This window comes from Aulonocara stuartgranti (assembly GCF_965226115.1).
Source record: "Aulonocara stuartgranti genome assembly, chromosome: 16".
NCBI classification, from domain to species: Eukaryota; Metazoa; Chordata; class Actinopteri; order Cichliformes; family Cichlidae; genus Aulonocara; species Aulonocara stuartgranti.
Window position 1 is genome coordinate 1,488,820 of NC_138952.1, and position 25,174 is coordinate 1,513,993.

Genomic DNA, 25,174 nt, shown 5'->3' on the forward strand with positions numbered 1-25,174 from the left:
AACCATGTAATTATTAACGTTTCCATTTTTGTATCATGATTAGAGCAGAAGGATACAAAGTTAATAGAGTTTCCATCAGGGTTTTTTTTATATGTTACCAAAGTAATTTTCTTCACTTTATGAATGAAGTGCTATAAGTTCACTTTACCTTTTGTCACTTTTCTTCTGTTCTCCAAAAATCTTAAAAGTTTTTAGAAGTGTTTTAAAGCCAATACAGGTGTCACAGTGTCAGGATTAAGGATTAAAATGTGCAGCACACGATCCGCATGTGGCCCTTTGTGCCACACGCTGCTATAATCAAGGACCGGGAGCAGGAGTGTTACATAGTCAGAAAAGCTACGAAGGAAAGAGTGGACCCTCCCACAGATTTATTTGCCAGGCTTATTGAAACTGCTGCTTTCACCAAGGGGATTACAATACAGCCTCATTTCCTCCGTCTTAATCCAGTCATTAGTCGGGTTTTGTGAGGATGCAGAACATTCCTCCACTTCGAGATGTCTTTAGTGTGTGTAAATCCGACAGTTTGTTGACCAACAACAACAAAAAAATCAGCCTGTAGAAAAACGTGGGAATATTTGGGAGCTACTGAACGCACCAGAGATCTTTGGATGGCAAAGCAGCCGAGCAAACTCACCTGCTGAGGAGACCCGTCATCTTATGTCTTTGCTGTGACTCCAAACCTACATGTCATCCACAGCCTCCAGCACCAAGATGAACGCTCTTATTATTTACTCTCATTTTCATATTGATCACGTTCATATCAGTGCTGTATTATCTAATCTTGAGCTGAACATGCAGTCGTGCTTCCTTGTGAATCTTTTCTTCTGTAAGTTAGTGTCAGCGGTTCAAACTGAAAGCAGCTGCTGTTAAAAGGTTAGATGGAAGTTTTCAGCTGTTTCCAGCAGCTCACTCGTCCTTGTTTTGTTACCTTACAGTTTCAGTCTCTCTCTTGCTTGCAGCACGTGGAGCAATAAGCAGCTTTTGGTGGTGCAGGCTGTAGCATGAGTATGCAGGACTTGTTGTTTATAATGTGAATACGACTCCTGCTGTTATTGATTCTGTCCGAGAGATGAGCCCTCTGGGTTTTTCTGATGTTTATGCAGGAGAATGGTGACGCTTGCTAAGTGGAAAAGAGACAAAAAATCAATAGGCAAGGTGAAGGGAGGGGAGTGCCAGGCATCTCTTGGTTTAGGGCTTTCTTTCTTTCAAATTCCTGTTTTTCTCCTGTTTTGATGCACTTCGAGGGCTGAGTGAGAGGCCCAGCAGCGTCGCTCATTGAGTTGGAGCTTTTCATCAGCCGAAGCCTTGCATATGCGAGATCATTGGGTGAATGCTCTCCTCGTCTTTATGACACCCCAGTGTAATAAGCCAGATTACACGCTGAAAGTCTTTTTACAGCGTATGGCTGGAGTTATTATTCACATCCAAATGTTATGCATTAATTTCCAGTTACAGTCCACCTTACGGCTTTTACTGCACATTTATTAATTTAGTAATCACCATTATTTGAATATTTCAGGAGGTGCTTGATATAAATACAATACAAGGACAATTCATGCACAGCTGAAAATGGGAGGATTCAACACGAAGGGTGAAATGCTTTTTATATGAGATGTATCATCTGCTCCATGTGGTCTGTAGTCATATTGCAGCATCAGGATTAGTTCAACTATTGCATGAATTTCTGATAAATAATGTAATGATTTCACTTCTGGTACATTTAAAATAAGCAGTTCCCAAAATGCCAGGTTATCTGTTATCACAGCCTGTAAAATGAACACAACAACAACAGCAAACACTAATCGTGTGATCAGATGCAGACAAATCAAATATAATCTATAAAGTCTTATTGTCATGACAGGAGGTGCATGCTTTAACCTTCTGAGTTAGCCCTAACATCACTGTAATCTCACGTGCTCATAAACTCATTAGATTATCAGGTACACCTGTTCAACTACTCTTAATGCAAATATCTAATCATCCAGTCACATGGCAGTAACCCAACACATGTAGGCATGTAGACACAGTGAAGACCGCCTCCTGAGCTCGAAGCCAAACATCAGAATGAGGAAGAAACAGAATTTAAGTGACACTGACAGTGGCATGGTTGTTGATGCCTGAGTATTTCAGAAACTGCTGGGAGTTTCCCACACAGCCATCTCTGTGGTTTACAGAGAATAGTCCAAAAAAGAGAAATATCCAGTGAGCAGCAGTTGTCTGATGGATGGATGACGGATCCATTCTGCCTTGTCTCAGTGGTTCTGGCTGCTGCTGGTGGTGTGATGGTGTCAGGGTGTTCTTGGCACACCTTGGGTCCTAATACCATTGACCATTGTCTAAGCACCACACCCTACCTGAGTATTGTTGCTGACTGTCTCCATCCCTTTATGATGGGATGTGTACCATCTTCTGTGAATGATCTACACCACTGTAGTTCCTCCACAGTCACCAAAAAACCTGCAGCAACTGTGTGATGATGTCATGTTGCTGCACGCCAAAATGTTTCAGCAGCTTCGATCTGAGCCATGAAGAATTAAGGCAGTTCTGAAGGTAATAGCAAGCTGTTCCTAATAAAGTGCCCAACAGGTGCACGGTTTCATGAATTCATGGGTGTAGTCGTACATCGCTCTCCCGTCTCTGACCTCGTATTTAATAGGTTTCATATCCATGAGTAAAACATGACTAGCTGATCATGTTCATGTAGGATACCTTACATATACTTCTTCTACTACTACATTAGCAGCAGTGTACATGATGCTGGATTAGATGGAGAGGTCAGGAACTGAAGAGGACAGAATATAATCTGTGCAATCCAGACCATGAAACAAATGAGGAGGAGAATCCAGTGATGGAGATGATGGCTGTGCTGAGTCTGCAGTCACGTTCAAGTCAGCGAGGCTTTCAGCTCAAACTGTCATCAGGATGACTGCAGAGCATCCTGGATCGATGACATTAAATCCTGCTTTGAACTCTTTCCGTCAGACCACAGTGGTAAACTGGACCAGCTTGGAGGGAAACAGACCCCAGTATAACAGTCTGGTACGGGAACTGCTCTGCCTTGCAGAGGGGTGTTAAAACTACCCTGCATAGCCTGCACATAGCTTGTACACCACTACAGCCTGTACATACTTAGTATAGTTATAGCATATTCATAACATACCTTCATACCGTGTACTTTGTAACATACCCATATTTTGTACCCTCATACCTATAACAGATCCATTTCTGTAATATATCTGCATCATGGCTAAAGCACTTCTGGATGGATGCAAACTGCATTTCGTTGCCTTGTACTTGTACATGTGCAGTGACAAGTTGAATTCTGTTCTCTTCTATTCTAAAAAATGTTTGAAGGAAGTTAACCCAGAAAGACTTCGAAGCATACATTTGATCTTGAGCAGTCGAGAGATCCAGAAATGAATTTACCAGCACTTTATGGGATGGAGAGTGTAGTTGGAAAGTTTTCCAGGCCATCGTCTCAGGTGATTAACTTTGAGAGCCGTGATACAAGCCCAGGCTGACATCAACAAGACAAACTGGCAGCAATCAGAGAAGTTTGGGACGAGTGTGTAGAGCGCCAGCTACTCGTCCGTATCCAAACGCCATGGTGAATGAGTGCCTGGTGGCTTTAGGGGACAAACAGTATATGTCAAGCAAGCAGCCTTCTTCTTGTCCTTTAGCGGGCGACCAGCGGCGGTGGTCGGCCGCGCAACCAGTACGCTGCTGTAGGTGCCGCAGGTTCTCTTGCTTGACCAACGATTATCTTCCATGCTTTTCGATCTATGGCGATGGTTCTTGCCTGCTCAAGGTCAAGTTGAAAGGCCTTCAAATCATCCTCGATGGAACTGATGGCCAGTAGTCCATTTCCCACCAGCGCCCTGGGTCCCCAGCGCTGGCGCATCAGCTGCCCCGGATGCGGTAGCATTGGTTGATAAAGCTGATCGTTGGGATTCCATTGCTTTCAAGCCAAGTTTCCCCGATTTATCGGTTCTGGCGACCACCCTCCTCCTTTTAAAGCCGGGCTTGGGACCATCCTTGGCGGAGTTAAGCAAGCAGCCTAAATATAGTTAAAGATATGGGCAACATGCGACACCAGGACTAGTTGTCCCTGGAACATACAGGTGTATATTGGGACACCTGAAAATAACCAAGTGGAATATGTCTCAGAGGTCTCAAGGGACATAAGATGATAATTTCTTCCTCTCCTGTGGTTCTGGTGAGGAGCTGTGTCAGAAGGAAGTGCGACTAATTTCCTCCATAAAAACATATTCTGTCATTTTTGACTGGAAACACAACTTTGTGTGTTTATGTTTGAAATGGTTTCAAAGCAAATGTTCATGGTAGTAGTTTGTGATACACAGGACACACAGTGTGTTTCATTGGGTTATTTCTTACAGTCAAAATAGAAATGATGCTTCTTTTTAACTCAAATTCAGTGCTTAGAAGATCAGATTAGTGAGACAGGCGGCCCATAAATAACAAACAGAAGTTTAAAGAACTGTAATGTTCACAGGAGTCAATGATAATACTGATAATGTATGTTTGATGAGTCATTTTTGATTAGAAACAAAATTAGAAACAAAATGAACCCTTAAACAGTTTCGTTTAACAACACGAGGGTTCATTGAGAAGTTTCATTTATGTCGAACAGATTAAAACTTGCTCCGTGAGAACAACGCTCCTGGGCTACAGGCTTATTGGTGCTTTAATCAAAGACCCGTATACAGTCACGTGGCGTCGTTCGTGCTCGACCTTGGGAACGACCTCGACCTTCTAAATGCCGCAGTCATAAAAGCTGAACATTTGAAATACGTTCTTCATCATTGCAGCTCTATTGATAAATGTTCTATAGCACAGAAAAAGGCCAGTCACAGCCACATTACTCTATTTCCACGCCGCGGTGCCGAGTGTGTTTGAGAGACTGTGTGTTGCACGCTCTCAGCAAAGCATGGAAACCTCTGTTCTCACAGCGGATGTCTCAGCGAAACAAAGCGCACGGGCCAATTAGGGAAGCTGGAAACCGCGGCATCTATTTGTACCGTCATGAAAACGCGGTGAGCTGGGCGTGCTGGCAGATCCCGCCGATGGCACAGCAGATGGAGAAAGGGCAGGAGTGCCGCTGCCTCCTCTGGTTGCTATGGTGAGAATGGAGGTGAAATGCGTGGAGACAGAGCCGCTGTAAGTAAAGTGAAAGGAGACTGAATTATCCTTCAGCAGGTGGCATCGACACCGCGTCCCCACATCCAGGTAATGAATAGCGCCGGCCTTCCTGTACTCACAGGCAGGGCAATAATCTCCAATCAGCCTCCTTCCTCTGCGCAGCAGGTAAAAGACCTCACGCTGCTGATTGACTTGTCGGGTCAGCAGTCATGTGTAACAACTGACAGTTTGATCATTGGTTGAACAATAGAAGTGCACACGTACTATCATCGACATCGTATAACAATCATTTTGGAGGATCAAGAGAAAGACACGAAGTGGAAATAAGCCCCCTTTATTCAATATCGATTTACATTTTATATAAAAATTACTTACATTTAATACATTTCTTCAAAATACAAGCAGCCAAACAACATACAAATCAAATACAAAATTATAAAATTTCTTATATTTATCATCTTCCTTTTCTGAAGCAACAGACGTGTTTTATAATAACTCTTAGTAACTGTTGTTGTAGCTGTGGTAAATCTTTCTTCTCTCCATCTTTAATCCATTTGTTGATATATGAGACCTAGAAAAATATGATATTCTGTCTTTTCAGCGTACAGTACGGGATCCGGGAATCTGATCGGAAAACATTCAGGGTGGGCTTCGATGTCTCTCAGATACGTTTGTACGTCATATTACTGCTGAAACAGGCGACTGAAGATTGGAATCCGTGGAAATGAGAAAGACGGGAGATAATGTCTGAGAAACGACTGTGTTGATGTTATTGTGTCCAGTGGGACTGCCGGAGCAGAGCTGTCAGGTGCAGCGATGCAAATAAAAGGAATCAAGCTTGTCGTTTGTGAAGCTCTCCGGTCCATATGTCACATGAAATAACAAAAACAGAAAAACCCACGCTACTCTTCTCTACTATACATACTTTTTTTCCAGATAAAATGAGCCGGCCCTTCCCCTCATCATCTCCACAAAGCCAAACTGTTTCCCTCTAGAACTACAAACAGGTATGGGTACAAATTCTAGCACTGCATTTAAGGTTTCAACTGTGCACAAGTGTGGCTTCAGGTGTTAATAAAGTTTTTGCAAATCAGCAGCTTTACTTCAGTGTCATACAGTATACTGACAGCGCTGTGTAACGGATCTCTGACAAACAGAAAGCAAACCCTAAGTGGAAAATTAAAGTCTTCAGCACAGCGACGAGGACATTATGCTGATGCTAAACCAGTAAAACCTAAGAGCCTCATAGGAAATAGAAAAATCTTGTTTCCTCCTTCATATTATACACGGTGGTAAAAAAAGAAGTACAAAGTGTAAAGTTAGGCTATGCGGCGGTTTCATGAATTGTCCCCTCGAGTTTCTTTGGGAGTAGCTCTCTCCTCTCATCGATACTGATGACTGGCTTCCGGCAGTTTTGCCCGTCGATGTAGATCTTTGCATACACTGGATTGGAGTAGTTCATGGGCTAAACAGGCAGGGGAAGAGATGCCAAGTACAAATGTTAATTTATGATATTTTACAACAGTAGGAGTCTCGAGGTTGCATTTTAATAGATGTTGTGGAATCAAGAAAGTCTTCGTGTCAGATTCACCTCATACAAACTATCACTTACATCGGCTTTAATGAAACCTGGGCTAATTTAAATTCATGTACAACTTCCTCTGTCTTGTTGGCTGAGTTCTGATCCAATTTGAATCCATTTCGATGGATCTGCGCTCTGTTAGCAGATTGTTTAACCGATGTTCCATCACAGGAGGTTTGCTGGAAACAGATGGCGGCTGCATCTCAACCAAAAAAGTTTGCAAACTTTCCACAGTCCCACAGATATTAGCAAAATGAGCAACAGAACTGAACTTGGTGCCAATTGTCGTGCGAAACATTTGTTAATAAAAAGTTGATTATTGGAACTTTAAGGAAAGTTTGGTGGTTTTTGGACAGGATGTCACAAAATGATAAAGGGAGCAAGTATATACCAGATGTCAACATTAGCATGATTTTAATTTTACACAGTTTTTAAAATAGCAGAATGTAACTCAAATATAACTACACAAAACACACAAAGCTTCCTCACAGTGAAATTATGTAAAAATGGATATTTTTTCTTCTTCTTCAGAGTAAAAATAAAATGTGTAACACTCACCTGTCCAGGGATTACCTCCTTGGGCACAGAATTCATGCCCAAGGTGTGAGGGTCGCTGGATTTTACACACCAGCCCTGCAACAAAACAAGCACCGTGCCATATAAATACAGATGAACTCTCACAGTCCAAATACGGGTTTTAAAACTGCGCTGGAAAAACAAACTAGCAAGTACCACGAGAGCTGGACGTATGGAGGCTGGTTTAGAGTCACACCAGCATGTCTCGGTTAAAAACACAGACTGGACTCACAACAGCAGATGTCAAAGTTGGCAGCTTAAGAAGCAACAGCATTAGGCTTGAACTTGCAGCAGGTGAGCTACATAACTGCATCTGTGAAGGTGTTAGGATTCATTTGATATGCTGGGAGTTCGTGTGGGGTGGAGAGAATAAATCACCACACAGACAGACGTCCTCCAGGTTTGTGGCATCTGTATATTTTTGTGCCCAGGCCAGAGAGATTGTAAAATCTCTGCAAAGCCTCATGTAATTCCACCGGATGCATCTCAATTCTAAATATCACATCCCAGCAGCTGCCGGGCCAGATGCAGAGAACACAGCACTGAGTTATTTTCCAATCTGAAAGACACATTTGAGCTGTTGTCCTTTCTCTACCCTTCAATTAAAGACGACATAGCTGCAGCATCAAGGCTAATAATTAGTGTGATAAGGACTGGCATCAATCAAGGTCTAAACAGATTTTCTCATGGCTTTTAAAACTCTGCAGTATTAACAATGATGTGGTAGTAAGGGATGTACACATATGGCAAATTAAAACAACATTATGCAGATATTTTACAATAAAATAGCCAAGAAACAGTCACTAGTTTGTTACACAAACTGTTTCTGTCTGTCTGTTCTCGCTCTTTGCAACTTCACTTCAAAGTGCACAATGCTTCACGACACACTAATAACTCCTAGTTTTCAGCTGGCTATAAAAAAACTGGCTCAGTGTTGTCACTGCAGACATCGAGGTAGAGCTCAGAGGACCTTGAAGTTGTTGATGAAGAGTCGCTGAGTAGGAGGCTGGACAGTAAGACCAGTTTCATATCAGAAGACTCCTGGTCGACCTTCTTACAGCTGGGCCACATGTGTTTCATAGACAATCTATGTAACTGTATATAAAAATAATATAGTGATGACCATTAAGATTTCTCCTCTAAGTATCCTGATAAAAAGGAGCCAGCATCTGCTGTACTGTCAATTCAACTTATAGGAGATCAAATGGTACAAATTTGTTAAGGTTGTAAAAACTTTATTTAGTTGGAAAACACGTGCAGTAAGTTTTATATGTGCAAAAATGATTAAGCTTTCAGTATTTAATGCAGCAGAGACCTGCAGACGCTGCCCAACAAGAGTTACATTGAATCAAATATGAGATGAAAACTGAAAATGAATCACTTTAATGAGTTTGTAGCTAAATGTAATTACACTGACGTTTGTATGTGAGAACATACGAACAGATTCAGCTGCATGTTTAAGCCCCACTCAAAGTTCCTCAGTAACTTTTACTCCACACGTTTGACTTGGCAACAATCTGGTTTCAGCTCGAAGTCAAACACTGAATTCCATCCTATTAAAACAGGAATGACGTGTTGTTGAGCACACGTGACACACACACACACACACCCACCTTATGAGGGTCAAGTGTGAAGTTTGGGCGCAGCAGGCTGCCTGCATCAGCGTGGTTGTCGTGGTCCACTTCATACATGTTGTATGACGGGTTCCCAATTTCCACGTTTATCCCTCCGTTGGTCATGGGCTGCCTCTGCACACGTTTGCCCCTGAGCCGTGCAGAGCACATCATCATTAACGCGACACACAACATGCTGTTAGTGTGCTGCTGCACGATGCTACTTGGAGCATATCACTTTGTTAGATAGCCATGAACGATGGATTATTACCACAGGCTCAGCGTTCAGATCTACTGAAAGCAAACTTTTCACTCATAAAGCAAAAGCATCCATTCATCTTCAAAGCTCTGCGATGCTGGAGCTCTCATGTTACTGCTTAGAAGCTTCTTTTTCTTACATATTTCTTTATCGACGTACCTTTGCCTCCGGCGGCAGATATAAACACCTGCTACGACCATCACAATCAGGATGACCAGCAGGACCAGAGGCACAATGATAGCGATGCTTCCTGGGGAACAGAGAGAGGACGTGATGAGCGACCAGCAAAGGGGCTGAGATGAGTTCACGCAGTGACCGCGGCGTGAACAGAGCCACTTTAAATAACAGCGTTTTCACTTCACAGGGCTTCGCTGTTTGCACATTTCACTCCATTCACATATGTCCAGCACAGACAGGCTGCACATTTAGAAATGTAAGACATTTTACACTGACGTGCACGACTTCAGAAGATATGTTTTTTAAATCTTAAATTGAAGTTGACGACAGAGGAGTCATATTACTGAACCCTGACGGGCTGGCGACTACAGCCCCTCTAATTCAAACAAGGAAACCCCGCTGAGCAGAGCCCTTTGTGCTCAAATGATGCAAACTGCAGAGGTTGGTAGGAGTTCGGTAGTTCGATGCCAATCTGTTGATGTTCAGATGTACGGGTTATCGTTCCACTGAAATGCAATAAGGTCAGTGAACCAGTGACACATGCAGGTATTTACACAGGACATGTTAAGGCTTCTTGACATTCCCAGTCCTCACCTCCGCTCATGTTGTCTGATCTGCTGCTTTTAGGGGCGGGTCTCTCACACTGTGTTCCTGCCCAATTGGCTGAACATCTGAAGGAGGTCAAAAGAGAATATAAATAAACTATCATTAGCATACTGTGGCTGCAGAGAGGCTGCTGAGAAAACAACTTTGCAAAATGATCTACGACATGATGTGACTGTGGCTTACACATACGGCACACGGCTTTGATTCAACACAAACAAAACACCACCTGGAGAGAGAGCACTAAGCACATACATGTTGTGTCCGTAAAGAGCTTAATGTGAACTGACGTGTTGAATATTCAGTGTATTAACAAAAAACAGGAAAGATCAAAGGATGACAACAAGTCGTCATCTCATGTGTGTTCCAATGGGATCCGATGGGCGTGATGCATGACCCTTGTTAGAGGAGGTGACGTCCAATTTAGCTGACGCTAAAGCATGTAAAGCATGAGTGATCTGGTGGGGGCGGCAGGGTGATGATAGGATGAAACTATCCTGAATAACATGCACTTGCAGAATCAGAACATCGGGCTTTGACAACAACTTTATTAGGACATCGGGCGTAACCTGGGTCTTCATTTTCCCGCCTTTGAGAAGCAAAAACCAGGATGGAACGGAGTCCCTTCAACAAAGAAACCCGGCTAAGCTGTAAAAGTTAAAGGCCTTAAATATGAACACCGATTAAAGATGACACGTTCTGCCGAGTAAATTATGTGCAATGACCGGTCAGGACGTATTTAGCCATCATGCACAGGCTGCAAATGCACTGATGCCCACATCACACACACAGTGTTATGCTGTAATCTTCCCGTGGTTCATGTGTGCATGAGATGGGTGGCAGTAAGAGGCAACAAACGCTATGCAGCAGCCGGTGATGTAATAAGTGCCCCTATATACAACGTAGTGGTGCTAATATACATTAGCAACATCTTTATCTACCAGGAAAGACTGCTGGTGCTGCTGCTGTCACTTATCATGGAAATAAGAACCATATTTGGCTTTAAGCAGCAGAAGCATAAATAGCATCCTGTACTGTTGCCGCTTAGCTTGGCCCACCAGAAACAGAGCTACAGCTAGCTGTGTCCTAAAGTAACTAAATGAGCACAGCAGCATGTTTCAAATAAAAACTATTTCCTGTTTTAAAGTCGTTTAAATACCAAAGGTTAAAATGAAATACATGTAACTACTTTCTACAAAACTCTGTTTTTGAAGCTTAGAACAGAAACAAGCTCGCGTCTCTAAACGCCATCAGCGCTGTAATCAGTGTTCGACCTCGCCACGTATTTTCTTTCTTACTGCAGCGAACATATTCAACACGTGTTGGTGCTAATGATGCTAATAATAGTCAGTCATGTTGTTTCCATACAGAAATAAATATAAGCCAACATATTCTAATAAAACAACATTATAGTATCTGTGTGATTCCACCATCTACGCTGAGTCATTGCTATATCCAGTACTTATTACATGACAAGCTGCTACAAGGAGGCACCATCACAGAGAGGCCTATGTGCTGGACTGAGGCTGAAATGAAGCCAAATGGAGTGGGGGTGGGTTGTGTACAAAAGGAGGTGAGTGGGCGCTGAATACAGCTGGAGAGGTGAGAGGGACCTACTTGCAGCGTGGTTTGTTAAGAGCTGTTAATGTGCACATCCCCTCATTCTGACAGAAGTAATCGCAGGGGTTGGCCAGCTCATCACAACGTTGGTTCTTGAACCCTGACGTGCAGCTGCAAAACATGTGTTTGGAGTGACAAAAGGGCCCAAGAACTGTTCAACTGTCGGCTGCCTCATGAGTGGCGACAGAACGCTAAACCCTGTTAGCAGCTTAAGTCATAAGATGCAACAAGACAGTGTGACGTCTGCAAATTAGCAAAACAGATCAACAAACGTCCCTGCTCAGCACGTGAGGGGGACGCATGTGGGGCCTGCTGCAGATTACGAAAACTGTTAAACAAGAACTTTGGGCCCCAACATGATGGTTGCTTGCATCCACATAAATGCATCTAATAAGCAAAAACCAGAAAATACATTTAGTTTGATTAAACAATAGAAATGACAGCTTACAGGGGAAATAATGATTTGATTCTCTGTTGAATTTGTGAACATGAAAAATCTCTCAGACTGAAAATTAACCTGAAACACAAAAAAGCAAATTATATAAAAGCGCTAAATGAATTTGCACGTCACTGAGTGAAACACGTATCTGATCCACTGGCTCTCACAGACTGGCTGTGTGATCGTGTGCCATAATCAATCTATCAATCAATCAATCAATCAATCGAGTGTTCTGGTCCAACCTCTGCACCACCAGGTGAGACCAAAGAGTGTCAAAGGTCGACAGACTGCAGACCTGCACGAGGCTGGAACAGGATACCATCAGCGAGAAGCTTGGTGAGAAGGTGACAACGGAAAGAGAAGAAAAATAAATTTGTCCTCAGTCTGGAGCTCCATGTGGGAGCTTGCATCATGGGATGAGGACGATCACCAAGGTGCTGGATCAGCCCACAGCTCCACGGCACAGGCCCGTCTTCACTTTGTGAACTCGTAAATGAGTCAGAGAAGGCTCCGGAAGTGCTGTGGTCAGATGAAACCAGAACTGGCAACAGCTCAGCCACTGTGCTTGCAGAGGTGGAAACGTTATGTTTTTCTGACAGGATGACTTTGCCTCACTGAGTGGGCCAGTGGACAGGCCCACGCACCGTAACATCTCGGACTCCTTCCCTCGGCCAGGACACTGACAACTGGTCATGGACGAGTTTCCAGCATGAAACTGACTCGTGTCATGCAGGAAGGACCAAGTCAAATATTTATTTCCATCACTGACATGCAAATTCTTTTATACCTTTTATGTAATGTGTGTGTTTTTCTGGATTTTTTGTTTGATAAAAACTTACAAATTTAGGGATCAAATAATTGTTTCCCCGCTGCACAGCTGACTGATGGATATTTCTAACTGTAGATGCTAAAGTAACTTAGCTTTTGTGCAGAAAAGGAAAAGAGCAACAACATAAAGTCATACAGTACAGAGCTGCTTAACAGGAATGCTTGAACTTTGTTAGACAGCAGTGAAATGTTGAGGTATTCTCTTCGTATATTTGAGGTTTTTAAAGCAAGAATGATTGCAGCCGTAGCAGCTTCTTTAGGTAGGCTTGATGAAATATACATTTACTCAGAGTATTAAGGTCAAACATTATGATTTCTTGACGCCGACATATCCATCATCTCACATAATCTCTCATCTTGCAGCAATGATAAACCGCATTATCAGGATCTGTTAACCTCATCGAATAAGATGGAATCATTTGCATAGAAATTGATTCTATTCCCTGGAATCTGTGAGCGGCGCCTGCAAATTTCAATTTAACTACAGTGGACAATGGGCATTTAAAAAAATGGAGAGTTGGCCTTTGAAATGGATTTCCAATTTCCTCCTTGGACAGATTTTTAACACAGCACTGCGAGTGATTATATTCATCTACAGGGAGCCCTCTGAGTAGCCTTTCACGGCGATTTCTTCACGTGTGCCAGTCAAGCTTTTGTCTCGTGCAATTTTTCGAGCTTCGTGGCGGCTGAAGTACTGAGCAAACTTCTAAACCCTCTGACTGAAGAGAGCCACAGAGGCCTGACATCAGCTCTCAGCTGCAAGGAGGAAAAGTGTGATATGTTGAGAATAGCTGGCTTTGAAGGAGTCTGAAACCATCTTTATCTTCCTAAAACCTTAAGCCACAGCGAGGTGTCACACAGCACAGGATGCTGTATGGCACTCGGCCCCCTGCTGTTTCATGGCCTCCACATAGTGACATCAAACCTTCAACTTAAGGATTTCTTTCCAAAGGAAGACATCTATCTCACGCGGCGACTTTCAGTTTTTAAAGCCGGGCACAGAGCCGACGGCTGAACCGAAACAGTGATGTGAGTGTGAATAACAGTGGAGAACATTGAGTTTTCCTTACTTTCACCATTAGGCAGGGACTTACTGACAGAAAGGCAGGTTGGTGTCAGGGTCCAGGTGGCAGGTACCTCCATTGTAGCAATATCCGTCACACAGCTGACAGCTCGGTGCTATTCTGCCATTTGTGCAGCTAGAGGGTGAAGAAATAATGGATCCTAGTTACAACCAGAAGAAGCAGAGAGTTCAGCCAGCTTCAAATTCACTGACATGACCAAACCTAAAACGCTACAGGGTACGTGGCCTTAAATTATTGATTTAATTAAATCAATTCTTCCCGCCGGCAGCCTGTGGGTGAAGCGACTGAGCCCTGAATGAACATTATACTGTTTAACTCGTGTTTTCCCATGAATAAAAATCAACTATGAAGCCTCACAGCCAAAGAGATGATGGACAAGAGTGGCGAGTAAATACGGAGCGCTCACTTGCAAACCACTTCTCCCGTCTCCTCGTTAATGAGGCAAGGAGCTCCGTGGCATCGGAGACACTTGTCCACCTCGCACTTGTTCCCTTCAAACCTGGCGGGACACACACACTCCACGTAGCCGCTGCTGGATAAAGTGCAGGCCTTGGAGTTCACGCAGTAGTGATGACAAATGTCTGTTTTAGGTTTGCAGAGATAAACAGAGAGAGAGGATAATGTAGAAACACAGTCTAAGCTGATCTGATTACAACAGTACATGGTTTTAATGGGACTTAATTATCCACATCAAATGATATCTTAGCCACAGATGAAAACGTATCACCCTTTGGGCAAGCAACAGTGGGAAAAACTAATGATGTGCAGATGAAATTGTTTCCCCGCAACACATTATGTCAAAGCGCAGCAAAAGAAAATGCATTATCGCCCCGGTGCAGAAACACCCAAAGGTTGTTTGATGGTAGAATTTTGATTTTTGTTTATCTGCAAATTGAAGCAAATGTGGTGTTTTTGGAAAGAAGAGACTTTGAGGGGATTGCTTTTGTCTCTCGCTCAGAGTGGGAACTCTCAAACGCTTTGTTCTGTGGATTTTATGTGACATAACTGAATTCAAATCAATGATTTTCTTTTGATTAGGTGCTACTGGCAGCCACAGGCAGCCAGGGGAACATCAATGACTGTTTGTGTTTGTTTGCTGCCAACAGGACTCACGATAAAGACAGCGGTCCCCGGTATACTCGGCCATGCAGCGGCACACCGGCTGGTTCCCCTGAGTGACGTCGCACGTCCCCCCATTTAAACAGTAATTGTCACAAATCCTTTTCTCACAAAAAGGCCCTGAGAATCCGACAGGACAGCGGCACGTGGGCTTTCCTGAAAAGAAATATGAGCATAAAAGATTATTAGAGCACGGAAAGGTGGAAATCGGCAACGAACTGATGAATTCATCCGTCTCAGAACTGCTTTAGTTTGTTCCACAGAGCCAAAACTGCTGTGCACAAACATGACGCGTCCACGCGCTCCAAACTGCCTCGTGGCTGTAAACACACCTGAAAACACACCTACACAGATGCACTTCATATTTACATGGATATATAGGGCTGTGCAAAAGTCTTGAGCCTCACCTAATTTCTTTATAGAGAAAGAAATTATTCTTTTTTAACTTTTTCAAGTCATCTTGAGCAATAATTTCACACATCACATCACTGTAGCTGATGATTTTCAAAGGTGTATTTTCTTCGGTTTATTTGCTGAGCTGAAGATAAAGACGATAAATAACTGAACCCTGTGAGACCCAACACATCACGAAATAGCCAGAAAATTCAGATTTTTTGGAACTGAGATGTTTATGAACCTTTATAACAAAATCCCCTTTTTTTGCTGTATCATCTTGTTTTTGATATCTTTTTATTATATATTTATTATATATTTTTGTTTCACATTTAATACATTGGGTGTTTTTGCCCATAACACTTTGAGCCGGACAACATAGCACGGGCACTTTGTTACCAGCAGCTTTTAAACATTTAATTTGTTCAGAGCGGCTGTCAGCTATTCTTAATGAAGGGAAACAGGCAGAAAAATCTGAGGTACGGCAACAGAAGTAAGAACTGGACTGAATACTAACGGCAGCAGGTCAGAATTTGAATGGAGTGAAAGAAGCCTGGAGAACGATTCCTGCAGGCTACACGTAGACATTACGAGAAAGCAGGCTGCTGGGTGGAGACAACCTGTATGCTGTTAAGGCCTCGGGCCATTTTCTGGGTCACTTCTGTTGGTCTTACATCCTGTCTTCTATCTACTGTCCTAATGCAATAAAGTCTAAAAAGCCCCAAAACAGATATAACAGAAAACACAAGAAAACAAATATCGACTTTCAAGCTTGTTAAAATCGTACAAACTCTATTTCTGCCTCATATGCTGTATTTCCATGCATGTAGGGATGGCCATCGAGAACAGGTTTTTCTAGTGAAACGGCTCCCAGTAGTAGAGTAGAGCCTGTTTGCCTATTGATTCTCCGTATCGATTCCAGTTGGTGAGTCGGAGCAGGAAACAGTGGTGGAGCCTGCAGTGTGGATATAAACATTACTTTTATTTTTATTGCACAGAGAGGCGAGAACACGATGGTGAAGTGCAAACTGCATCCAGGACAGAAACAACCACAGCATGCTGCTAACACAACTAGCACCTGCACAGACAGCATGCTAATGCTAAGCTAGGAGTGACTGCTGACCCCAGACCAGCAGCCACAGTTACAAAGATTGTATAAATGCCTCGGTGTGAAACTTTGTTACAATCCTCACACGTGGGTAAAAGAAAAAGCACAGACTGAAACGATCTTCACACAGACCGTACAGAAACGCGTGCTGCACCTTCTGATTATTTTTACAATTAGAGACGTGTGAGTGTTGAGAATTGCCTCCTTGTGCGGGTGATCTGAAACAGTAACCTTCCAATCATGCTCGCCGTTTGTATAACGGACAAGCGAGAGCAGGAAACAAGTTCAAGAAAAGGTAACAATTGAACACTACTTACACAGCACACAACCAAGTTGCCATGGATACAGGTCTCGCCATGTAGGTCACACTACACCACTTGGTAATTTCACACTCTACAGTTCTGTGCCTGGAATAATCTGACTGAAACGTCCAAAGGAAATCAATCTCTCCATTCGGATCTGATAACTCAATAACTGATGGGTTAAATCTTTCTGAGAAGGCCAAACGTCACAGCGATGAACTCAGCTGTTCTCTTCATCTCTGGAAAACTAAAACATTAGTTCAGGTTTTCACAAATACTGATGCCAACTGGTTTTGGATGTGTCAGCAAGCTGTAAGTTTTACAGACTTCTTATGTTTCTTGAATATTGAATATTATCTTATTATGGGATGCACAAATCAAACTGTTTCAGTGCTGTTATTTAGTAATACTAGCAAAAACCTTATGAAAGACATCACTAAAATGTTACAGGAACACAGAAAGTTAATAATACTCTTCTTGCCTATTCTTCTTATTATAAATGGCCAATGCAACTGTTACCATAGGAACATGGTAGTGTAAACACTGAAATGAGCTCAAACTTCCTGGTTCACCTTTTGCAATCGTGTCACTGCTATGCAGATGGCACCCAGCTCTATCTGTCCATGAAGACAGATAACACACACCAATGAGTTAAACTGCAGGAATGTCTTAAAGACATAAAGACCTGGATGGCCGCTAACTTTCTGCTTCTTAATTCAGATCAAACTGAGGTTATTGTACTCGGCCCTGAAAAGCCTAGAAATATGGTATCTAAGCAGATTCTTACTCTGGATGGCATTACCTTGGCCTCCAGTAACACTGTGAGGAACCTTGGAGTCATTTTTGACCAGGACATGTCCTTCAACGCACATATTAAACAAATATGTAAGACTGCGTTCTTCCATTTGTGCAACATCTCTAAAGTTAGAAATATCCTGTCTCAGAGTGACGCTGAAAAACTAGTTCATGCATTTATTACTTCCAGGCTGGACGACTGTAATTCATTATTATCAGGAAGTCCTAAAAACTCACTGAAAAGCCTTCAGCTAATCCAAAATGCTGCAGCAAGAGTCCTGACAGGGACCAGAAAGAGAGAGCATATTTCTCCTGTTTTGGCTTCCTGTTAAATCCAGAATTCAAAATCCTGCTCCTCACATACAAGGTCTTAAATAATCAGGCCCCATCTTATCTTAATGACCTTGTAGTACCATATCATCCTATTAGAGTACTTCGCTCTCGCTCTGCAGGCCTACTTGTTGTTCCTAGAGTATTTAAAAGTAGAATGGGAGGCAGAGCCTTCAGTTTTCAGGCCCCTCTTCTGTGGAACCAGCTTCCAGTTTGGATTCAGGAGACCTGCCCGCCCCTCCCTCAGCCTGGTCCTGATGGAGGTCTTTTCCTGTTAAAAAGGAGTTTTTCCTTCTTGTTCATATGGAGTCGTTTGATGGTTGGTGTTTTCTCTGTTTTTTGTAGCACTTTGAGCTGACGGCCGTTGTGATTCGGTGCTACATAAATAAAACTGAATTGAATAGACGTCAACATTTATCTGCTGCACCAAGCATTTTAGACACTGACCATCTCAGGCCTGACTACAAACTGTGAATTCTGGGTAATTTAAGATCGTTTACAAAATGAAATAAATCCCTATTTTTGGGATATTTCTTATTACTGTTACAAGTGTAATAAAAATACAAACAAAGGAGAATCATTGAAAAGAATACACTAAGCTGCAAACCTGCATCAGTGCTTTGATGCTGTGGTTTCTAGTTTCGGCGTTGCCTGCTTGTCCTAATCATTCACTCAGCTACAGGATGATTTCACTGGAAAAACAAAAACAGCTGATGATATCACTGACGTCCATACTGAGAGGGGATTTTCTTCTTACTGTTGTTTCATAACAATGCCTGCAAATCATAATTTATGACATTTTGTTGTGTCCCATTAGTCAAATTAGGTGTCACTGACTGTTCTCATAGCGACACCAGCCTGATCGTGTCTTCACACCAAATATCAAGTTTTGGTTTGCCAGAGATGCAGACTGATGCTAATTTGTGCAGAGCAACGCAAACAGAGGCAAGTGTATCTGCACGAGTTCACCTCATTGGGCTGCAGACACCTGCGAGTTCTCCTGATAGGCTGACAATCAGAAATGAGGAACATCTTTACTGTCACGTTCTCTAAGGAGCTGCACCCACAAGAAGTGCTTTCAAACAGTGGACGAACTCTGGAGGAATTCCTGGTACATTAGTAAAAACAATGAGGACACTTTATTCACATGCTGATTACAAACGTACAGAAAAAATTAATGTTTAACAGAACCAAAAGAAAAAAATCAGGAAACAACAAAAAGCAGTAAATAAATGCCAAACGCTACAAAAAGGTTGAAGCACAGACACCAGAAACACAGGAAGTCACAAAGGAAACAAAGAGCAAACCAGCGGATCAGACAGAGTTAATTATTTCAACATTATGTGCAGTCTTAGTACTGCTGCTTATTTCTCAGTTTATGGCTGCAGATTACAGCTGTGAAGCCCTAAACTGGCTCTACTTAAAGATCAGAAGTTACTGTCACACGGCCTAATAAAGAAGACGTGGAAACACTTTGTGTTGTCAGCAGATCAAAGTGTAATTAACTGTATTGATTGAACAGGTATTCTTGTGTTTTTGTTCCAGCATCCAAACGAGCACAAACACAGACTCAGCAGCTTCCTCCTACACTTCAAATTAAGAGCAAAAACATTCATACAGTTTTTTCTTCACCCAAAGAAAACATCATAACATTAGTAACTTTACAGCTGGCTTTCATTTGTGACGAGGGTAACGAGCTGCATCTATAACCTGCCTCCACCAGCACACGTCTGTGTTGCACTTCCAATATGCTGCAAAGTTGTGACCATGTTGGTTGAGCCACGTCAAAATTAGAGCCGTGTTTGTGGCACAGAAACTCAACCTTTGCACCCCTCAAACACATCATCAAGTTGGCCGATGACACGACTGTGGTGGGTCCCATCTGCAAGAACGACGAGTGAGCATACAGAGAGGAGGTGCAGCAGCTAATGGACAGAGTCAACAACCCGTCTCTGAATGTGGACAAAACAAAGGATTCAGAAGAGCATAGAGGGATCACTGTCCACTAACCCTAACACTTAACATCGATGGATCCTCTGTGGAGGTCGTTAAAAGCACCAAATTCCTTGGTGTTCACCTGGCAGAGAACCTCTCCTGGTCCCTCAACACCAGCTCCATAACTAAGAAGGCCCAGCAGTGTCTCTACTTCCTGTGGAAGCTGAGGACAGCCCATCTCCCTCCATCCATCGTCACCACCTTCTACAGAGGGGCTCGAGAGCATCCTGAGCAGCTGCATCACTGTCTGGTTGCTAACTGCACTGTATCAGTACAGCAGCTGAGAAGATCACTGGAGCCTCTCTTCCCTCCATCACAGACACCTATCACACCTGCTCCATCCGCAAAGCCACCAGCATCGTGGAGGACCCCACACTCCCCTCACACACTCCCCTCACCCAGCTGCCTTCTGGAAAAAAGTACTGGAGCATCCAGGCCCTCACTGCCCGACCCAGGAACAGCTTCTTCCACCAAACCGTATGTCTCACACACACACACACACACACACACACACACACACACACACACACACACACACACACACACACACACACACACACACACACACACACACACACACACACACTGTTGTATCTGTATTGTTCTGTTCTGCTCGGTGTTTCACTGCTTTTCATTCGTGTTTTGCAGTTTTTGCACACTTGCACTTCATGCAGTCCTGTGTTGACTGTCTGTTATACGTCATATGTAGCACCAGGGTGCTTCACTGTGCGCTGTGCCACTGCACATGGTGGAAATGACAATAATGAGGATTAATTGGTGGTTAGAAACAGAAGGGGAACACAGCACAGCTGAAAGCACTCAAGACTATAAGACAGAGAGGGGATATAACCTGAAACAAGAAACAGGAGAAACCCAACTATCCAAGTAAAACAGGAAACAGAAACTCTGCCTTAAAAACACACTAGAGTGAAGACTGGAGGGCACAGGGACAGAAAGGAGGTCAAAGGTTATCAATCCTACTCAAAGACTTTATCTGCAGCAGCACCAACATGACACAAAATCTAGCTGCTTGCTGACGATAACATGTTTTCCTGTAAACAAACAGGTTACAGTTTGTTGTCCAGAACTAGGAGCGTGCAGCCGCATGAACAGATGGAAAAAGGCCCCAGAACTCAAAAGAGAGAGATAGAGATTTCTATCAACAGCTTGAGAAAAATATGCAAAATGTTTCAGTCAGAGAACCTGAGCCGCGCTTTCTGAACTGCAGATTCGAGTCATCTTCACGTCGTAGCAATTATCCAAACTACATCCTTTAACTGCATCCGTGTCCCTACTTTCCTGCTAATGGGCGGGAACACGAATCGTTGAGTTGACATCACTTTAAAGAAAACACTTTACACTTTGGATGTTTGGCTTCAGGGAGTTTTGGATAACGAGAGCAGGCGAGAATCATAAAGGAAAGATCTGCCTGAAACCAACCGGCCTGACGGGGAGGAAATAAATGCAGCGGACAGTAACTGTGCTGGATCATACACAACCAGCTGGGCAGACAAAAAGTCTTGTACAAGTTACACAAATGTGTTTAGACAACTGTGATCCACAACTGTTATGATATATTTACTTTGTTTTGTTTGACACAGTATGAAGTTCTTTACTTTCATGTCACAGAGACACAGGTTTGTTTCAAACATGCTGCTGCCAAACCTTCCATTAAGATCCTGGTAAACCAGTCGAATCTGAAGGCAGAAATTCAAAGACACCTTCTTGTGTTTTTAAGGATGAGACTGGGAACGAATCCAGCCTCCAAACTGACCGAGTTTCCCTTTTTATCACCAAAGGAGATCCTGTTGGACAGTAATCCATCCCTCTTTTTCCATTTAGAGCGATGCTTGCATGAGACGTGTGGTCAATGCAGTAAAACAGAACACAGTTAAATACAGCACACGTTTCCTCTGCCCACTAAAAAAGGAAAATCTCTTCACTATGTAAGCAGCATGAACGGGTCCGATCATCAATATTAACCATGAAAGACCCAAAACAATGTAACATTCACTACTTCATCTCTGTTACAGTTTTAATGAGCAGCAGTTATTTTACCATCTGCTGAAGTCACATTAAGCTGTAAGAAAACAACAAAAATACTGTTTTTGTAAACAAACATTTATTTCCTGTTAGATTATTAAATCCATGTAATTAATAAATATTTAATGAATTTAAACCACTGCAATGAGAAATCACGCCACACCTTTGTCACAGCTTTCTTTCTACATTAGGCCAATAAACATGTTTCATTTTTTATCTGTATCTTTTTTTAAAAGCAACTTAACTACTATGATGTGGGCGTGATATACAAAGGCTTTTAAATCCAGGAAAGCTTATTTAACAGGTCTGTACGTCCTGCTTCAGTTTCACTGCTGACATCTCAGGAGAGCTCCTCAAAGGAGACCTTCACATGAAGGCTGGAGGCTCCTTTCAGAGCCGCATCAATGATAAAACTGCTCAACTGGCTTTTGCAATGCAGCCGAATCTGACCTGAAGAGAGGAAGCTGCATCGCTTTAAATGAAGACAAATGTGTCTGCGTGCCATCAAGCAGGGGTTTAAATCAAAACTGGTAAACAAAGAACATAAAGAATCCTGCAGCATAAACGTTCATATGAATTATTCTCCGTGCAGCGACTCAGAAACACGTCAAACATGTGAATCGTCCAAAGGAATCATGCAGTAAAGAGTTTTTGAAAGCACAGACGTACCCAGCGGCGAGCCCATGCAGGTGCCTCCGTTTAGGCAGTAGTCTGTGCAGTGGTTGACCTCACAACGCTCCCCTGAAAAGTCAGGCCAGCAGTAGCACCTCCAGTCTCCTTTCTCATTGGCTAAGCAGCGGCCTCCATTCTCACAGGGGGGGCGGCACAGTTCACCTTCACAGCGGCAAAGTTTGTATCACTTACTGCAGCGCCATGTGCACAGTCACGTGATATTTAACAGTGTTATGGAGCTAATGTGAGACAGCAACACGCACAGAATGCAGTTATCACCAGCGTGTTCACTAAACACATCGTGACGCTTCAGAAAGCTGCTCATTGTTATATATTCAAAGTCAATATTACTGTTAAGATACCTGAGACGTTGACATCATTGCAGGTGCCGTTCACCAGCACCTTCCCCTCTGGACAGGTGCACCTGGCACCAGTCGGGTTGAGCAAACACATGAAATCACAGGACATTCTGGAGCATGGATTGGGTCCTGTGGAGAAACAACGGAGGAGATCATCTGTGATGCTGAACAAGAACAACTTCTCTTTCTGTGAAACATGCGGTTGTTCTTTTTTAATAGAGCTATTGAAGTGCTGTAGGCTTTAGAGGCACAGCACATGAATCATTTACACATGCATCTTCACATTGAATAATCAAAAGCTGAGAAATAACTGTATAACTGATGTGTCACCTTTAGAAGGGCTGCTTTTAGCAGAGAGGACGACATGTTCATGTTGTGAATCAAACTGCTTCAACTGAAACAGGCAAACACAACTCAACATAATGTTTGAATCAAGCTGCTGTCAGAGGTTCACATCCACTCATCGTGAGCATGAATGTCCTCTACATGCACCCTCATTAAAACTGGGTTTGCGCCACTCTTCTTCACAGTTCGTTTGAATTGGTTGGTTTTTTGGGTCGGACCTGGTGTTCACCCTGCTTCATCCCAAAACCAGCTCTGATCAGTGTCCTGTTCAGGTTTCAGCCGTCTCGCTGTCAGTCTGAGGGAAGCCCTTCAGGTTTTTTATTGTCATATTCACAGAAACGTGAATGAAATTCTTCTTTTGGTGCCAAACAGAAAGATGCATGTATAAAACTAATAACTATAATAAATGATCATTTAAAAACAACAGAAACAATTATAAAGAACTACAGTTAGTACAATAAAGGAAATACAATATAAATCGAAGATAGAAATAAAATAAGAAGAATCTGAGCTGCAGGGCAAATGTACATATTTATCCAATCTATGCTACGTCAGCGTGTAGGCGGGGTCTTTGATGGAGGCAGCTGTGGACTGATGGTAGATCCTCTGCAGCCTCAATCATGCAGCTGTAGAAGCTCCTCAGCCTGCTCCGTAAATGCAGCCGCTGATGGCCCCTCGAAACCCGCTGTGTGGTGTTAAATGCTCCTCCCTGCTCAGGTAGGTGGAGAGCCCATGTTTGTAGTAATGTTAGCTGAAGTTACCAATCCTGGCAGACCGGGGCGCAGTTTGTAGACAGAAGACGGAAGCATCGGAGACACAGAGAGGTCACCCAGGGATGTGACCTGGTCCTGCTGACTCACGAGGGCTGATCTTCCTCGGTGCTCCCAATAACTTACTTATATGCAACTGTTTGAACTGACGATCATGGAAATGTCTCCAAGAGACTTTCTCATTTTGTGTGAATCTAAAACTGTCCTTCATGCTGTTCTGTCAAACAAATCCTGCTGCACACCGAGCAGAACGAACCCTGAGATCCATTTACTGGTTTAAGAGAGTTTATTTATATATTCAGTTTAAAGGATGACGATAAAAGAGAGAAATCAAAATCTCTGCCATCTCTTACATATCGAGCCTTTGTGTCTTAGCTACTTGCAAGCTAAGCACATGTTGTGCCCTCAGACTCCACAGTGTACACTAATGAGTCTGTAGGGAGGAACAGCTGTCGTTTAAGTGAAAACCTGACCGAGGCTGAGCTCTCTCACGCTTTCTCATCATTAACACCAGCGATGGAACCAATAACTGCCATGCTTTATCACCTGGAGGAAGTGAGAGGACGGACGTGGCTGTATTGATCAGAACAGTGCGACCGCTCTTGCTCTTGACGAAGGCGGTCACACTTTCCTCCTCCTCCTCTCCCTGAGCTTCCCTGCTTAGCCTCTTATGTCCTTGTCTAGTCTCGTGTTTTTTGTATTACTTTCCCTGAACACTCTCTCACAGTCTGTTCTCTAAAACCTAAAAGAGGAATTATGGATTGGATCAACTGCTCCCTGAATGCAATCAACACCCCTTTCTCAAAGAGAAGTCTGGGCTCGGGTGAGCCTGAGTGCTGAAGATATCTACCTATGAACCATGATAACAGGGTTCTGATCGGAGCTGGCTTGGCCCTGACTTATCGAAGAATTAAGGAAGCGGAACCGGCTGTTCAAACCCCCCCAAGGCTGCCCGCTGGGATTGAAACGATGGGAGAGGCGTGAGTTTCTCAAAAAAAATT

General features: G+C 43.1%; 1 protein-coding gene across 17 annotated transcripts in view; it reads right to left on the bottom strand.

Moving 5' to 3' along the window:
- Positions 1–5,494: 5,494 nt before the first annotated feature.
- lrp1bb (low density lipoprotein receptor-related protein 1Bb) overlaps positions 5,495–25,174 on the bottom strand; it is a 324,949-nt gene continuing 305,269 nt past the window's right edge. For 12 of the 17 annotated variants that reach the window (XM_082509140.1, XM_082509127.1, XM_082509128.1 and 9 more), the window contains 12 exons: positions 23,062–23,187; positions 22,697–22,861; positions 15,056–15,217; positions 14,349–14,523; positions 13,952–14,056; positions 11,588–11,701; positions 9,962–10,038; positions 9,350–9,440; positions 8,932–9,082; positions 7,301–7,375; positions 6,773–6,921; positions 6,513–6,625 (listed from right to left, as the gene is read on the bottom strand). In XM_082509140.1, coding sequence (XP_082365266.1) covers positions 6,619–6,625; positions 6,773–6,921; positions 7,301–7,375; positions 8,932–9,082; positions 9,350–9,440; positions 9,962–10,038; positions 11,588–11,701; positions 13,952–14,056; positions 14,349–14,523; positions 15,056–15,217; positions 22,697–22,861; positions 23,062–23,187 — 1,397 coding nt within the window. In that variant the 3' untranslated portion in view covers positions 6,513–6,618. Of the gene's footprint in view, positions 6,626–6,772; positions 6,922–7,300; positions 7,376–8,931; positions 9,083–9,349; positions 9,441–9,961; positions 10,039–11,587; positions 11,702–13,927; positions 14,057–14,348; positions 14,524–15,055; positions 15,218–22,696; positions 22,862–23,061; positions 23,188–25,174 lie in introns of those variants that run through there. The other 5 variants (XM_082509141.1, XM_082509138.1, XM_082509137.1 and 2 more) reach the window with 3 other exon arrangements.